Genomic DNA, 17,643 nt, shown 5'->3' on the forward strand with positions numbered 1-17,643 from the left:
TACCTGTGAGTGCCTCTTTTGCCAAAGAAGNAGTCAATAAATAATTGTTCATTAAATGAGTAAGTGATGGTTAAGAGTGATAAAATGAAATTCAATTTGCAAGCAACAGTATGTAAATGTTACTTCTCACAAAAAAAGAGTCTGCATTCAAATTTGCAAACAAATATTAGCTCAAGGAGTGTTGTGCAGCCTGGCCTGATAAGACTCTTCAGGCCTATTGCACCAAAGGCTTGGCCCTATGGAGATGGGTTAGAGGCAGCTATCTATTGACAGAGAATTCTGTTAAACAGGTACAGATTTTAAGTATTTCATTGGCCTCTAAGAGTTCATCAGATCCCTTTAAAATGGGAAGACCCAGCCACTTACAGAAAATAAAGTATCCTGCTCTTGAAGGCTAATCAGTACTATAGTTCTGGACTCCATGAAGAAAGGGGGGCCATCAAAAGGGAGCAAGCTGAAATCCGAGCAGTTCTGTTTTCACAGGGGGTGAGTGCTATTCAACTGGCCCTCCATTGTAGGAACAGGAGTATCTTGGAGAGCGGGGTACAAGGAACATACAAGGCAAGGATTCTTACAGAAATTATGATTCTGGGGCAACCTGCAGCACTGGATAAGACCTGGAAAATAAACTGTCCTTTGAAATGACTCAGTAAGACAAGTTCTGTGAGTTCCAGTAGCACAGAGTGCATACATACTATGGGACTTGAACCCACTCAGCATCTGCTGAAACCCAGCTGTCCACGGCACATGGCTAAAAGGTGGGAACACAAGGCTTCAGTCTGAGCCAGTGGAGCCTGGGGGAGTACCTGTGAGTGCCTCTTTTGCCAAAGAAGAGGGTGGGGTTGGGAAGAGCAGTTGCTCCTGTGAGAAGAAATTAGAAAGGATACTGGGCCAGGCCAGATAAAGGAACAACGCAAGGAAGCAGCAGAGCGTGATGTTTGAGAACATGGCACAGGTGTCAGGCTGAGTGGGTTCAAGTCCCAGCTCTGCCACTTATTGGATATGTGACCTTGGACAAGTTTCCTAACCTCTTTTTTTATCTGTAAAATGAAGATGCACCTTCAGAGGGTCCCTGAAAGGACCAAATGATACAATGCAGGTAAAATATCTGACTTGTCATATGTTAAACCTTAAATCAGTGATATTGATAACCATTACTAACTAGAATCATTTGGAAAGATTGAAGATCAGAGCCTCAGGAGGTAAGGAAAGTAATATTTTACTAAATGCTTTACTTACAGTGACGATTTTAAGCCATAAGAGGCAAGAATGACCATTATACCCATTTGATGAATGAGGATAAAGAGGCTCTGTGATTATATGGCTTGCCTAATTACCTATATCCTGTAAGTGTGGAGCCAGGATCAAACCCAACCTTGGCTGTCACCAAGTCTGTGTGCTTTGTACCACATTTTGCTGATACCTAGGGTCAGATTGAGATATGGAGAGAACTAACCCACCAAAAAGATATCCTTGCCTCATTTAAAAACAAGAACAATTAAAAACCATAAAATGAGTGTAAGAGAGACCAACAGTTATTTGATTGTTTTCTCATAAACCTGCAATTTTTAAAAAAATATATAAAATACTTACCAAACAATTGTGCAATGCTCCTGTTTTGGTGCTATAAGCATATAAAATGAATGTAAGAGAGACCAACAGTTATTTGATTGTTTTCTCATAAACCTGCAATTTTTAAAAAATATATAAAATACTTACCAAACAATTGTGCAATGCTCCTGTTTTGGTGCTATAAGCACAGACCTTGTTGGTTTATCCAGTGTCTGAAGGTAGAGCATTATTTGGAGGCAGTTTCCTGTGGTTTCCTGCCCTGACCTCCCTAACCTCAAATGTGGCCTGTCCTGATGTGACCAGGAAATTGTGCAGTTCCTAAGTGGTGCTATATGCATGCATTAATAACAGCAGATTTTTATTAATAGCATTGATGATGTCAATATAAATAAAAAATGGCAGCCATTTATCACACACGTGTTAGCCACTTTACACCCTCATTTAATTCTCGCAGAACTTTGCCTATTTTACCAGTAAGGAAACTGATTCTGGAAAGTTAAGTTGTATCCCAAAGGACATACAGTTAGTGTCAGATCTGAGATTGGAATGATTCTGATTCTTAAACTCTTCCACTATATGAGCTGTCCAAAGTCACCCAGTGAGTAAGCGACAGCACAGGGACTGGGTTAAGTATGGTCAGAGGCCTTTCCACTACATCTCCTTCATTTTCAAAGGGTATCCACAAAGTCTGGAGTTAATGGGAGCCCCTCAAACTTTCTTCCAAATAATCCACCTCAAATGCATTTTATGCTTGATGGGGTCCATATTTAGAATTTGTAAGGAGTAGGATGGCTATGAGAAGGTGGCATATATGGCATCAGGAGAGTTACAAAGAAATATAATTCTTTTCTGTATTTGGGAATATTTTTAAGTCTTAAAGCTGTGGTTGCAGGAATAATGCCTGCAAGGCAAACCAGAAAACACCCTTCTCTGCCATAATTCTATGTGAATGATATAATTAATGTAGTGTGGTAGGTAGAAGTGTGGGTTCTGGAAGAAAACTACCAGGGCTTGAACACAGCCACGCCTACTTGCTAGCTGTGTGGGACTTTACACAAGTTTCTCATCTGGACATAGCAATAATATCTACCTCCTATGTATTGTGAGTAATAAATCAGATAATACATGAAAAGTTATTTAGTGCAGTAGGGTGCACAAGAAAGGATTCAGAAGATATTATCATCATCATCATCTACTTAATGCTATTTGCATAATTTCAATGTCTTGTATATTAAACCAACTAACATTTATGGAATTCATTTAAAGTGTGATCTATGGTAAAGGTTATGGTAAAGGTTATATGGTAAAGGTTATATGGTGTGATCTATGGTAAAGGTTATATGATCTATGGTAAAGGTTATGGTTCTTCTAATAGAGGCTATTGAAAAACATCCAACTAAATAGTATTAAACTAATGAACAGTACATTTTATCCAAAATAACAAGCTTTAACCTTGTGAAACAGGAAGGAGGCAGAAAACCTCTTCACTGGCAATAGTAGGATTTTTAATATTATTGGTGGTACGTTACTAGATTCAGTAGACTGTAACTTCTATTTATTCACTCCTCCATGCATCCACCCATTTGTTCATTCAAAAGCACATAAGGAGCACCCTCTGTATTCAAGGAACTGAGCTCAGTACTTGAAGTTGCTATAGCTACGCAACAGGGAAAGGTGTAAGCAGCAAAAGTGTCGACTGACACAGGGAAGCGATGACAATGTGAAAATTCTTGCTAGGGTGGTCAAAGCCACTAACACCACAAGATAAACAACTCCCTAAGGGCTCTGATGCCAAGCCAGTTAGCCCTAGGCTCAAGAAGGTTTAGTCATCAAGATTTAGAGTGAAGGACAAACATTAGGGTTTTAATTCAAGATGAGGTAAAAACTCAGGAATAGGGTATATTATAACTAGGGAAGAGTTTGGCACCTTAGTGAGGAAGGTACCAAAATGTACCTGAGCATTAATGTCTTTAAAAGTTATTCCAGGGGCCAGCCCGGTGGCGCACTGGATAGTGCGCCGCTTGGGAAGCGTGGCGGCGCTCCCGGTTATTCCAAAATATTGCTGTATCAGTCAATATTTATTTCCTTATATATGTAAATCCACATATCATAACTATACAGCTTGAAGAATTATCATAACTTCATCCCATGTAACCACCATCAGACCAAGAAATAGACTTTTACTGCCTTCCCAGAAGTTCCCGATGGCCCCTCCTCATCGCTGCCCCCTCACTATTCTCCAAAGGTAATAACCATTATTCTACCTTTTAACAGCAGAGATTCATTTGCCTGTTTTTGAGTTTTATGTGCATGGAATCATGCAGAACATACTCTCGGGCTCTTCTGTCACTCAGCATTATGTGTCTTATATGAAAATGTTCTGAGTCTCCTTAGTCATCAGGAAATAGAAATTGAAACCACAAGATTCCACAACATCCAGTGTTGGTGAGGATGTGAGCACTGGATCTCTCATGTGCTTCTGGTGAAGATTAAATTAGTAAATTAATTTGGAAAACTGAATGGCAGTACCTCCTTAAAGCAATTTATTGGCTTTTTGCACATACTCTTTTGTGAAGTTCTGGTTTCAAGATATTAGAAAAAAGAATGAGGTGACAGCCAAATAAAGCAGGAAGAGGAACATTAATAAAGATAAAAGCCAAAATTAGTAAAATAGGAAAACAAATCAGAAAAAGTATAAATAAACCATAAACTAAAAGCTGGTTCTTTGAAAACTACTGTAAAGCCAATAACACCTGTAGCTTTGTAAACCTATTTGAGATGAGAGAGAGAGAGAGAGAGAAAGAGAGAGAATGCCCAAGATTAAGAATAGGAAAAGAGATAAAATAACATAAATAAAAAAATAAATTATAGAAGAATATTGAAACAGCCTAGAGAATTCAGAAACAGATCCACACACACAAGGATACTTGATTTATCACAATGATAGCACTGGAAAGAAGTGGGGGAAGGACAGTGTTTTCAATAAATGGAGCTGGGTCTACTGAATAGCCACATGGAAAAAGTAAATCTTGACCCCTATCTTGCTCCATGCATAAAATTAATTCTAGATGGTTCATAGATATAACATGAACAGTAAAACAATAAAGTTTCTACAAGATAACCCAGGAAAAATCCTTTATGACCTGGAGATAGGCAAAGATTTCTTAAACAGGTTACCAAAAGCTCCAAATATAAAGAAAAATATTGATGAATTGGACTAAGTTAAAATTAACAACTTCTGCCCATTGAAAGACATAATTAAGAGAGTGAATAAGCGAGCCATAGATAAGAAGAGATTTGTCAATATATATATAACCAATTTTCATCCAGAATATATAAGGAATTACCTACATATCAAAAAGAAAAAGACAGATAACCCAATAGAAAAACAGACAAAAGAAAAAATAATTTTTTTGATGATAAAGAAAGTGAGGAAGGGCGCTAATGTCTTCTCTGGGCAAGCACACCTATAGCAAGTGTTCTTAATTTAAGTCTTTGACCACTATTTAGTGGCAGCACACCCACACTGGAGGACAGTGACAGAGAGAATAGGCACCTGGAACAATAAAAACCAAAGATATGAAGGGACAGCTTTGGTCACAGACTAAGTTAAAATAAATGTGTTGGCCTGAGTCAGGTGGTTTATAGGAAATAGAGCAAACAATTTGCCTCCGAGAACACAGCTGCTGTCCTTAACTCACTCAGTATCATGATTAAAGGGTCATTCATAATAGATGTTTCAGAGAAATGGCCTACACAGAAGAGGAAAGAGAAAACTTCCTGCAAGTGACATCGGTTAGCTGCATTTGGAAACTAACATTCCATGCCACAATGGCATCTGTTCCTACATGGTACAGTAGTCATGACCAGCTTTCTTTTTATCTAAGGCCTCTGCATACAAAGTCTTGATAGTTTTTAATGCTTCACTTGAAGCTTCATTGCAAAGAAATCATCTATCTAGGTCCACCATTGATAGAATGGCTCAGACAGAGCACTTTCCCTATGATCCCAGAATATCTTCAGCACTGACTGGTAGACAGACTACTGATAAACATCTCATTTGCTTCTCTCAACTAAGTGGTGATGTGCACATTATTTCTCCACTCTAAAAATGAGGAAACTGGGGCCCAAGGAGTTAAACGACTCGTGAAGAGAGCACATTAAGTAGAAGAATGAGTGCTCCACTCTGAGGTTTTCTGGGACCAAGCGCTGTGCTCTTTTCATGCTACCACACTGAGTGATCAGGGGTTTAATGGTGAGGGGTGAATGAACCATAGTAACGCAAGAAATCACATACCTGAAATACCAAAGCCAATGATGAGTGCAATTGCTCCAGCCAGAATAATGATGATGCTAATAATGCTATGGAAAAACAGAGAGAAACAGGAAATTACTTTTTCATTCCATTTAACATGTGGCTTTGTGACCTGGGCGCACATCTGTCAATGTATAAGATGTGCTACATAAGGCATCTCAACTTTTTCTACCACATACACTCCTTCCTAGAAATAGTTACCTTATAAAGGAATCTCAGCAGTTTCATTCCCATCCCCCTGGGGCACTGGGATAGATTGAGGGACTGGTCCTCTTATCCGACTGTATCATCTTAACTTTTCTATTTCCAGACCAGAGAATACCATATACAAAGACTGTTGGGGCATGACTGATGATAACATCTTTGTAATACCAAGTGCCACTTGACTGGTCCCATACTCAGCCTCACCTGAGTACTACCACCCACCTCTTGTATCATTTGTCTACCTGCCATCTGCTTCCGTAGACTTTAAACTCCACTAAGAGCAATGGTTATGTCTTCTTCACTGTGTACCACTCACACCTAGTTCACTAACTGCACAGCTTCTCAAGGGGAGTTTATCTTCTTTTATTAAAAATGTAATACATATTTACTGCAGAAAGTTTAGAAAATATAAATATGCAAAAATAGGACAATAAAATCACCTGTAATTTCATCATCTAGACACAACCACTGTTAACTTTTCGATATGTATCCTGCCAGTTTTTAATTAACACATTAACAATGACATATGGGAAATAAAGTAAATAAACAAATAAGAAAGTATTGCTTACATCTACTGAGTGCTAGTATGACATGTTATTCCAAGTACTATTTATGGCTTCTCTTACTTATCCATTCAGTAACCTTATGAGGTGAACAAATCTATCAACTCTGTTTTATAGATGAGGAAGTGAAACAGGGAGATTAAGTATCTTCTCTAAAGTCACATGGCTGGCAAGTGGCAGAGCTGGGATTAGAATCTGTCTCTTGAATCGATACTTGACTACTTCCTACACTGCTCCCCGAGGGTAGGGGCTTACAGAGCGGGCATGTCCTCCTCTCTGCCCGGGGGAATCCATGCTCCATGAGGGGACACCAGCTTTAGCTGGTGAGAGTGACTCAGGCAGAGCAGAAGGCACAGGGCAAAGGGGGTGTGTTGGCAATGCAGCTCCTGGGAAGCTCGCCCATTGCTGCCTGCCCTGGTGCATGCATCATCAGGCAGGTGTCCTGGCCATGCTCTCACACTGCTGGCAATTCACACACTCCCCACACCCACACTTATGTTACCCAATAGGCAGGACAAAAGGAAGGCACAGGGAGTCAAAGAATGACACTACAGAGAGAAAAAGGAAGCATGGGGTATTTTACTTTCAGCTCTGAATAGACTCATTGTATGCAGTTCCCCTTGGCTCAGGGATGGGCCCACCAGGGAGAAACATCAGACTTACAAGAAACAACTTGAGTAAACACTTCCCCTGGAGGTCCAGACCTCATGAGGTGCAGCCATAAGGGCAGCAAGTGACACTTTTAATAATAGGGCATCTGCTAAATTGATTCCAAGAGGAGACCACGTTTGACCAGCTCCCCTGTCCTTACACACCTCTGTGCAGCCTCAGCTCTTACTGGTTCAAGTCTGTGAGAAGAGCTAGATGAGCTCATAGCAAGAGGCACCACCTGGCTCTCACTGACTACTGAGCCAGACTGCAGACTTGCATTTGTGACCCCTGGTTTTCACTTACTGGGTAAGTTACTTCATCTCTCTGAGACTCAGTTTCTTTATCTATAAAATGGGAATAAGAGCAATTCCTGCTTTACTTGCTATAACGGTGTTATGTTTTGCATATATCCCCCCAACCTCATATGTTGAAGTCCAAACCCCCAATACCTCAGAATGTGATTTCACTTAGAAATAGAATCATTGCAGATGTAATTAGCTAAGATAAGGTCAGAGTGGAATAGGGCGGAGGTGGGCCCCTAAGCCAATTGGACTGGTGTCCTTATAAAAGGGGAAATTTGGACACAGACACACATATACACAAGGAGAACACCATGTGAAGATGAAAGTGGAGATCTATATCGCAAGGAATACCAAAGATTGCCAGCTAAGCACCAGAAGCTAGAAGAAAGAGATGGAACAGATTGTCTCTCACAGCTCCCAGAAAGAACCAACCCTGCCGATTTCAGGTTTCCGGCCTCCAGAACCATGAGACAATAAATTTCTGTTGTTTAAGCCACCAGTTTGTGGTACTTTGTTACAACATCCCTAGCAAACTAATAGAAAAGGATCAAATTAAACAATGAATGTGGCATCATCCATAAAAAGCTATTCATGTACTATTTTTTACTATAAATAAATTTTACCTGTAGCTATTTGCTATAAGTTCATTATTAAACATTCTGACTTTTAAGGATATGGGATGGGGGGTGGGGCTGGACAGCAAAGACACTGAAGAGATACCTGGACACTCCCCAAGAAGAGGGAGACAATGGAGGTCGTGAATTTCAGTTAAAGCAGATGAGCCCATCTCCATCAGCCCCAGGCCCACATGTTCCCCTCGCTGTGGAAGCGGAACCCTGCCATCTGCCAGCAAGTTCCCTATCTAAGCAGGAATCACCTTGAGGTTTGTTCTGAATTAGTATTCCCTTGGGAAACAATTCAACCTCCAGAGCCTTGGAAAGAGAAACAGGAACTATCAGAGCAGCCAAATTAAATAATTCTTGACTGTTGCTTATTAATTTTTTAAAAAGATGAATAACATATTTCATATAAGGTATTCTTACACTGCTTTCTGGTCTTTACTTTCCCAGACTAATTTCCAATAGCTACAGGAAATTTTTTATGCAAAACTATGTCTTCTAACCACTGCATTAAAATTCATAGTGCACTTTTGCTAAACACTCCTTACAAAAGGGCCCAAATAAAAATCAAGGCTTTTGAAGGACTTGTTCACTTAGTAAACATATATTAAGTACTCACTATGTGAAAGACATGGTGCTGGGCAATATGGTTGAAATACAGAGGTGAAGTAAACAAAGTGCCTACCCTCAAGGAGATTACAATTAAATTTAGCTACAACATACACATATTGCTTTGTAATAATAAAAGTAGAATGTGATCCAGGCTTTACTAGAGCAAAAAACAAATTCTCATAGGAATTCTAGGGAGGTAGAAAGTATTTAAACCTGGGATAAGCAGGGAGAAAATAGGTGCATTTCCAAGAACAAATTTCAAATGAAGTGAAGAGATTTTATTCAGAAATATATTTAACTAATCCATGCTGCTACACACTCTCTGTGCAAGGCAGAAACACAAAAGTAATGTGTTCTTTCTGCTCTACTGGGTGGGGTCAGGGCCTCACACTTTAGTGCTCTGGGCTGGGAAGGTGCTTTCAAAGGCTGCAGAGCGCAGAGCCCTCCAGATGAGGGACCAGCTTTGCAGCCCGGAATTATGCCACACATCTGTCCCACCCGAAGATGGCCTTGTTCAGTTCCTTCATGTCTTCGTTTTAGCTACTGCTGCCTCTGCTGCACGTGAAAGAAATTGGGCATTTGGTAAAACATAATATGTGCATTCCTGAAAAACATCACGTTTGGCAAAATTGCACAATGAAGGTAACAGGGCTTATGGAGAAAATATGGGTTAAGGGCAGAACACTCAAAACTCATGTGAATGTGTAGTTGCTTTACTAACAGAAACAGTAATTGGTGCCTCAGGAGGTAACTTGGACAGCCAAGGCAGGCAGTTTGGTAGGACCAGAAGCTGCTTCAGGAAATATTAAAAATGCACAAAAATAATAAAATGGATAGTCTGGCTTTCAGGTACTGGCTTGCAGGTATGAGCCATGTGCCTCAGGAGGTAACTTGGACAGCCAAGGCAGGCAGTTTGGTAGGACCAGAAGCTGCTTCAGGAAATATTATGCACAAAAATAATAAAATGGATAGTCTGGCTTTCAGGTACTGGCTTGCAGGTATGAGCCAGTGGGGTGCTGTGAAGGCAGGCACAGGGGAAATGCAACCTTGGACACGCAAGGCTGGGCTGTGCTTCTCTGAGGAGGGAGCCCCAAGTGCAGGTATTCATTTAAAATCAAAGAAAAACAAATGAAAAAATAAATAAAAACAGAACTGAAAGCGTACTGAGCCTCTCCCACTGAAATGGGACAACAGAAGTTGTCATTCTACTCTGCTGTTTCAGCTCTCCTTGCCTTGGAAAAAATGCATGTGAACCAATACAACTTCCATGTGGTACTGTCCTCATTCCCCTAGTTTCCAACCACACACATGCTACTTGTGCAATATAGTACAACATATTGCAGCGGACAGATTGTATTACTGTATTACACAACAAGAAATAAAGTAGGATAGAGACACCTATCTCTTAAGGACAAGCTTTCATTGTATCAGAGCTCCATAAGGGTGGTAAAACCATAGCTAATGCTTATTGGGCATGCTTTGTGTGCCAAAGCTCTATGCACAGTACCTCATTCAATCCTTATGACAACCTGTTGAGGTAACTACTACTATCATTACCTTTTTACTTGTGGGGGAAACTGAGGCTTACGTTAAGTAAGAGAGGAAGCTCTCACAGCTCAAAAGTGGTAGAGTCAGGTTTCAAACCCAGGGAGTCTGGCTTATGAGCTTATGCTATTAGCTACATGCCATACTTCTAGAAAAAGTCCCACATGGCAGGAGGCCACACGTTTGGAGGGCTTCTCCCACCCCCACCCTTGCATATCTCCTCTAGCTCCTTTTCTGAAAACAAGGGCTTTCTGGATCTGCTATACAGATCGTAGTCTGCTATACAGACTGTGTAGAGCCCTCAGTCTGGAAAACATGAAATGCTTTTTGTTTTATTCAAACATTCATGGTTTCTATATTCTCAAGTCTCTGTCTCCTTCTCAAATACTGACAAAACTGAGAGACACCACATCCCTTACAGGTCATGAGTTTAGCTGCACTCACATAATTGATAAATGGTGAAAACTCTGAAAACTCGATCAAGTTAGCAAACATGATCAATCTGCATAAGTTCTACTTTTGAATTAAATATACCAAGTAGAATTTTTGAGTTAATAAAGTCATGGCAAACACATTCCTTTGTTCATATACTAACAAAGAGACTAGGTTTATAAAGAATGCTGAAATTGGACACATTTCAGCCTAACTCAAAACATTCTCCTTTTCTCCCTCATAAAAGGAGAAAAGGAATTATTTTAAAACACTATGTGGAACAAAGCACTGGGCTTCAAGATAAAGTTATCTAACCATTTTTTAGATATGGATTAGTATGGGTTTCAGGTTTCTGAGGTGTTTAGATAGTTGTTTTTTGTTTTCGCTTTCCTGAAGAATCCAGGGTGGAGAGTATGTTTCCTGATCTCTACCCTTCACCCCTGTATCTCTTTATGCTGGTAAAGTCTAGGCCAGATTTGGTCCAGGAAATTGAGCACGGGAGCATCAAGAGTGGTGAGTGGAGGGTCAAGAAGAACTTGGCAAAGAGAAGGAGTTGGTACATTGGGGCTTGAGGATTGTGAGTGGAAGAGAGAGGACATCCTTTCTGGATAGCCCCTGCTTTGTCCAGAGTGCTTTAATGGCAGTGGACAGCCAGGCTTTGTGTTTGGGATAGAGATTTTAGAGGATCGTATATAAGAGACTTGGCTGTTATTGAGTATCAGTTTGAGGCATCCTCTGTTCTTTCTAGCTGCCCTCAAGAATCATGACACAGTATTGTGGAGTCCTCCAAAGCCCATGCTCCAGGATTACATCATGACCTGGGTCCCAACATCTCAAAACGGGGAAGACATGGCGCACAAATAGATTTCATCTTGCATGCCAAAACTCATTTGCATGATTGGTAGTGGTGGCCTAGAAGACTGTGTTGGAAAATGTTGCAAAGTTGCCTCTGGACTCACAGGAGAGAATGCCACCGTGGATCAGTGTTTCCTAAGTGAGCATGCGGACCCCACGCATGCCATCCCTGGGTTAGCAGCAACACGAGAAAGGGGGCTTTAACTGACTGCTAACTGCAAAAATACCAGAATCTTAGGCTAATTTACTAGAAAGGTAATGACAGTACAATGACAGTGTTAGCTGACTCCTCTATGCATAATTCTGGCCCACACTTTAAGAAGAATACTGATTAACATGTATATTTAGGACAGAGTTTCTCAACTTCAAAACTATGGACTATTCACTGATTAAAATGTATATTTAGGACAGAGTTTCTCAACTTCAAAACTATGGACTATTTGGGCTGTATAATTCTTTGTCATTGGGGGTCATTCTGTATCTTACAGGATGTTTAGCAGTATTCCTGGCCTCTACCTTCGAGATGCCAGTACCACCCCAACCTCTGTTGTGACAATCACAAATGTTTCTAGACATGTCACTCCAGTTGAGAACCATTGATCTGGTAGAAGTGAGACCAGGGTGGTGATATGATCAGAAGACATGTCTTTTGCAAAACTTGCATATCTCCTCTAGCTCCTTTTCTGAAAACAAGGGCTTTCTGGATCTGCTATACAGATCGTAGTCTGCTATACAGACTGTGTAGAGCCCTCAGTCTGGAAAACATGAAATGCTTTTTGTTTTATTCAAACATTCATGGTTTCTATATTCTCAAGTCTCTGTCTCCTTCTCAAATACTGACAAAACTGAGAGACACCACATCCCTTACAGGTCATGAGTTTAGCTGCACTCACATAATTGATAAATGGTGAAAACTCTGAAAACTCGATCAAGTTAGCAAACATGATCAATCTGCATAAGTTCTACTTTTGAATTAAATATACCAAGTAGAATTTTTGAGTTAATAAAGTCATGGCAAACACATTCCTTTGTTCATATACTAACAAAGAGACTAGGTTTATAAAGAATGCTGAAATTGGACACATTTCAGCCTAACTCAAAACATTCTCCTTTTCTCCCTCATAAAAGGAGAAAAGGAATTATTTTAAAACACTATGTGGAACAAAGCACTGGGCTTCAAGATAAAGTTATCTAACCATTTTTTAGATATGGATTAGTATGGGTTTCAGCGACTCCTGGTTGCTTACAGATTCAAGTTCAAACTGAGCCTAGAGTTTAAGACCATCCTAAAATGCCCCAAGTTATTTTTCTAACCCTTCTCCCCTTCTGGAGCCCTGTATTCTCATCAAACCGGTCTGTTCATTGTCCCCTGTTACCTTCTGTTAGAACACCTTTCCACCTCCTCTCCCAAAAGTGGACCCATTCAAAGCCAGCTCAACTCTGACCTGCCTCAGACACGTTCCCTGAAGGCCACCTGGAGTGTGCTCTCCCTTCTCTTTACAGAGTGAATTGAAGGGAGTGAGGCAGGAAGGTAACCTCAGGAGGCTGGGCCCATGAGAGGNAAGGGCAGAACACTCAAAACTCATGTGAATGTGTAGTTGCTTTACTAACAGAAACAGTAATTTGTGCCTCAGGAGGTAACTTGGACAGCCAAGGCAGGCAGTTTGGTAGGACCAGAAGCTGCTTCAGGAAATATTATGCACAAAAATAATAAAATGGATAGTCTGGCTTTCAGGTACTGGCTTGCAGGTATGAGCCAGTGGGGTGCTGTGAAGGCAGGCACAGGGGAAATGCAACCTTGGACACGCAAGGCTGGGCTGTGCTTCTCTGAGGAGGGAGCCCCAAGTGCAGGTATTCATTTAAAATCAAAGAAAAACAAATGAAAAAATAAATAAAAACAGAACTGAAAGCGTACTGAGCCTCTCCCACTGAAATGGGACAACAGAAGTTGTCATTCTACTCTGCTGTTTCAGCTCTCCTTGCCTTGGAAAAAATGCATGTGAACCAATACAACTTCCATGTGGTACTGTCCTCATTCCCCTAGTTTCCAACCACACACATGCTACTTGTGCAATATAGTACAACATATTGCAGCGGACAGATTGTATTACTGTATTACACAACAAGAAATAAAGTAGGATAGAGACACCTATCTCTTAAGGACAAGCTTTCATTGTATCAGAGCTCCATAAGGGTGGTAAAACCATAGCTAATGCTTATTGGGCATGCTTTGTGTGCCAAAGCTCTATGCACAGTACCTCATTCAATCCTTATGACAACCTGTTGAGGTAACTACTACTATCATTACCTTTTTACTTGTGGGGGAAACTGAGGCTTACGTTAAGTAAGAGAGGAAGCTCTCACAGCTCAAAAGTGGTAGAGTCAGGTTTCAAACCCAGGGAGTCTGGCTTATGAGCTTATGCTATTAGCTACATGCCATACTTCTAGAAAAAGTCCCACATGGCAGGAGGCCACACGTTTGGAGGGCTTCTCCCACCCCCACCCTTGCATATCTCCTCTAGCTCCCTTTCTGAAAACAAGGGCTTTCTGGATCTGCTATACAGATCGTAGTCTGCTATACAGACTGTGTAGAGCCCTCAGTCTGGAAAACATGAAATGCTTTTTGTTTTATTCAAACATTCATGGTTTCTATATTCTCAAGTCTCTGTCTCCTTCTCAAATACTGACAAAACTGAGAGACACCACATCCCTTACAGGTCATGAGTTTAGCTGCACTCACATAATTGATAAATGGTGAAAACTCTGAAAACTCGATCAAGTTAGCAAACATGATCAATCTGCATAAGTTCTACTTTTGAATTAAATATACCAAGTAGAATTTTTGAGTTAATAAAGTCATGGCAAACACATTCCTTTGTTCATATACTAACAAAGAGACTAGGTTTATAAAGAATGCTGAAATTGGACACATTTCAGCCTAACTCAAAACATTCTCCTTTTCTCCCTCATAAAAGGAGAAAAGGAATTATTTTAAAACACTATGTGGAACAAAGCACTGGGCTTCAAGATAAAGTTATCTAACCATTTTTTAGATATGGATTAGTATGGGTTTCAGGTTTCTGAGGTGTTTAGATAGTTGTTTTTTGTTTTCGCTTTCCTGAAGAATCCAGGGTGGAGAGTATGTTTCCTGATCTCTACCCTTCACCCCTGTATCTCTTTATGCTGGTAAAGTCTAGGCCAGATTTGGTCCAGGAAATTGAGCACGGGAGCATCAAGAGTGGTGAGTGGAGGGTCAAGAAGAACTTGGCAAAGAGAAGGAGTTGGTACATTGGGGCTTGAGGATTGTGAGTGGAAGAGAGAGGACATCCTTTCTGGATAGCCCCTGCTTTGTCCAGAGTGCTTTAATGGCAGTGGACAGCCAGGCTTTGTGTTTGGGATAGAGATTTTAGAGGATCGTATATAAGAGACTTGGCTGTTATTGAGTATCAGTTTGAGGCATCCTCTGTTCTTTCTAGCTGCCCTCAAGAATCATGACACAGTATTGTGGAGTCCTCCAAAGCCCATGCTCCAGGATTACATCATGACCTGGGTCCCAACATCTCAAAACGGGGAAGACATGGCGCACAAATAGATTTCATCTTGCATGCCAAAACTCATTTGCATGATTGGTAGTGGTGGCCTAGAAGACTGTGTTGGAAAATGTTGCAAAGTTGCCTCTGGACTCACAGGAGAGAATGCCACCGTGGATCAGTGTTTCCTAAGTGAGCATGCGGACCCCACGCATGCCATCCCTGGGTTAGCAGCAACACGAGAAAGGGGGCTTTAACTGACTGCTAACTGCAAAAATACCAGAATCTTAGGCTAATTTACTAGAAAGGTAATGACAGTACAATGACAGTGTTAGCTGACTCCTCTATGCATAATTCTGGCCCACACTTTAAGAAGAACACTGATTAAAATGTATATTTAGGACAGAGTTTCTCAACTTCAAAACTATGGACTATTTGGGCTGTATAATTCTTTGTCATTGGGGGTCATTCTGTATCTTACAGGATGTTTAGCAGTATTCCTGGCCTCTACCTTCGAGATGCCAGTACCACCCCAACCTCTGTTGTGACAATCACAAATGTTTCTAGACATGTCACTCCAGTTGAGAACCATTGATCTGGTAGAAGTGAGACCAGGGTGGTGATATGATCAGAAGACATGTCTTTTGCAAAACAGTTGAAGGAACTGGGATGGTTTATGTTAAAGAAGACTAAATGTAGCAATATTATTTCAATATTTGAAAGGTGCCATATGGGCCTATTATCCATCAAAGCCACTGAGTAAAAGTTCTAGATTAGACTTAGATTCAGTAAACAGAGAAACTTCCCAGCAGAGCCGTCTGGTACTGGGATTGCTGAGTTCCCCATTACTGGATGTGCAGGTACAAGCAGGGGCTGGGAAACCAGTGAGGGAGAGAAGTGGGCAGGGAAGAGTTTCTGGCACCAGATAAAGATAGGAACAATTGTAGAAGTCCCTTTCAAATAGTTATGTGATTCTGTAATTTGATATGCCCTGGCTTTGCCTTTTCCACAGTTGTGTATTCTGTACATGCCTCTTAAACCCTTGTTAATAACATGATGATGATAATTAATACTTACTGAGTGCCTTGCCTCATTTATCTCACTTAATCTCCACAGCTACTCTCAGATAGATGCTATTATCTTTGTTTTATAGATGAGGAAACTGAGGCCTAGCGTTAAGTAACTCCCCCAAGGACTCACCCCTGGGAAGTTAGAGCAGATTAGACTCAGGTCTGAGATGCCATCATCATTAGTTTTAATAAGTATACTGTATTTTATATAAAACCAAAGTTTGGTAAATCTCAGGGTTCAAGTCATTTACCAGGCTTGCCCTTTGCACAGTTGTAACCTGTGGAAGGACAGCATGCACAGCTTTACATAGATTGAAAAAGTTCATCTCTCCCGGGAGGCATCTTTTGTTTGAGACTCTGGAAGGAAAACTGGAAGGGGTGTAGCCAGTACAAAATTCCAGAATGTTAATAAATAGATACCTTTTCTTAAACAATATTTGAGTTTGCAATAGAGCCATTCTGTTTTATTCTTAAGCCTGTTCTGTTTATTGCTGTCGCCCTGATGGCCACGTAGCACACACTAGCATCTCATGGTCCCTGCATGCACTGTTTGCACTGGCACGAGCAGAGCGAGACAAAAGTCAATACAAGGTTGATCACCAGTCTTTCTCTAATCAAACCTGTGTTTCTTGTTCCTCCTTATTCTCACTGTGGAGAGAAAACATTTCCAGAAGACTCCTTCAGCGGTATAACTGATCCCATTGTGTTTAATAACAAATACACGTCAAACCTTTTATGACCCTCCCACGAAGTGCCTGTACTGTTAGAAAAGCTGGGTATCCCACAAGCAGTCGGTGTGGTCTAAACTGAACAACCTAATTGTACATCATCCAAACTGGAGGTTAGGAGAGATTTCCAGAGGCGTTCATGGCACCTGGGGGGAGGTTTGGCTGCTAATAAGCACTTCCTTGTCACGGCTGGCTTTTGTCCTCCTGGCTGCTGCTCTGTTCACCTGAGCTCTTCCCACCCTGTCCTGGCATTGCCTGGCATTCTGCACCTCTCCTCACCTGGCCTTCTCAGCCCATCCAGAGACAAGCACAGGAGCACTGCTCAGCAACAGCCTGGTCATTGCTGGAGTGGGTGAAACAGAGAAGGGGCTGCTATCCGTCACCCCTTATCAATGCCACAGAGAACCTGGCATCCTTTCCTAACGTTGGCTCCACGGGAGCAGGAAACTTGTCCAACTGAGAAGTGCTGCAATTCGTCCTCCACCTGCATCCATACTACACATTACTTTTTCCACAGGGCTGTTGTGAAGATCCAAAGAAACAAACTATGCTTTGTAAAGTATAAATATTAGCATTAGCTATTATTTTAAAATTGTAAATGTTAATTCTTATTTTTACTTCTTCTCACTACCCCCAAATTTAAA

General features: G+C 40.9%; 1 protein-coding gene across 2 annotated transcripts in view; it reads right to left on the bottom strand.

The window, feature by feature from the left end:
- The window catches only part of VTCN1 (V-set domain containing T cell activation inhibitor 1), a 71,070-nt gene that overhangs the window by 20,278 nt on the left and 33,149 nt on the right, over positions 1–17,643 (bottom strand). For both annotated transcript variants that reach the window (XM_008586715.1, XM_008586716.1), the window contains exon 2: positions 5,870–5,934. In XM_008586715.1, coding sequence (XP_008584937.1) covers positions 5,870–5,934 — 65 coding nt within the window. The remainder of the gene's footprint in view (positions 1–5,869; positions 5,935–17,643) is intronic.

This window comes from Galeopterus variegatus, unplaced genomic scaffold (assembly GCF_000696425.1).
Source record: "Galeopterus variegatus unplaced genomic scaffold, G_variegatus-3.0.2 Scaffold4087, whole genome shotgun sequence".
NCBI classification, from domain to species: domain Eukaryota; kingdom Metazoa; phylum Chordata; class Mammalia; order Dermoptera; family Cynocephalidae; genus Galeopterus; species Galeopterus variegatus.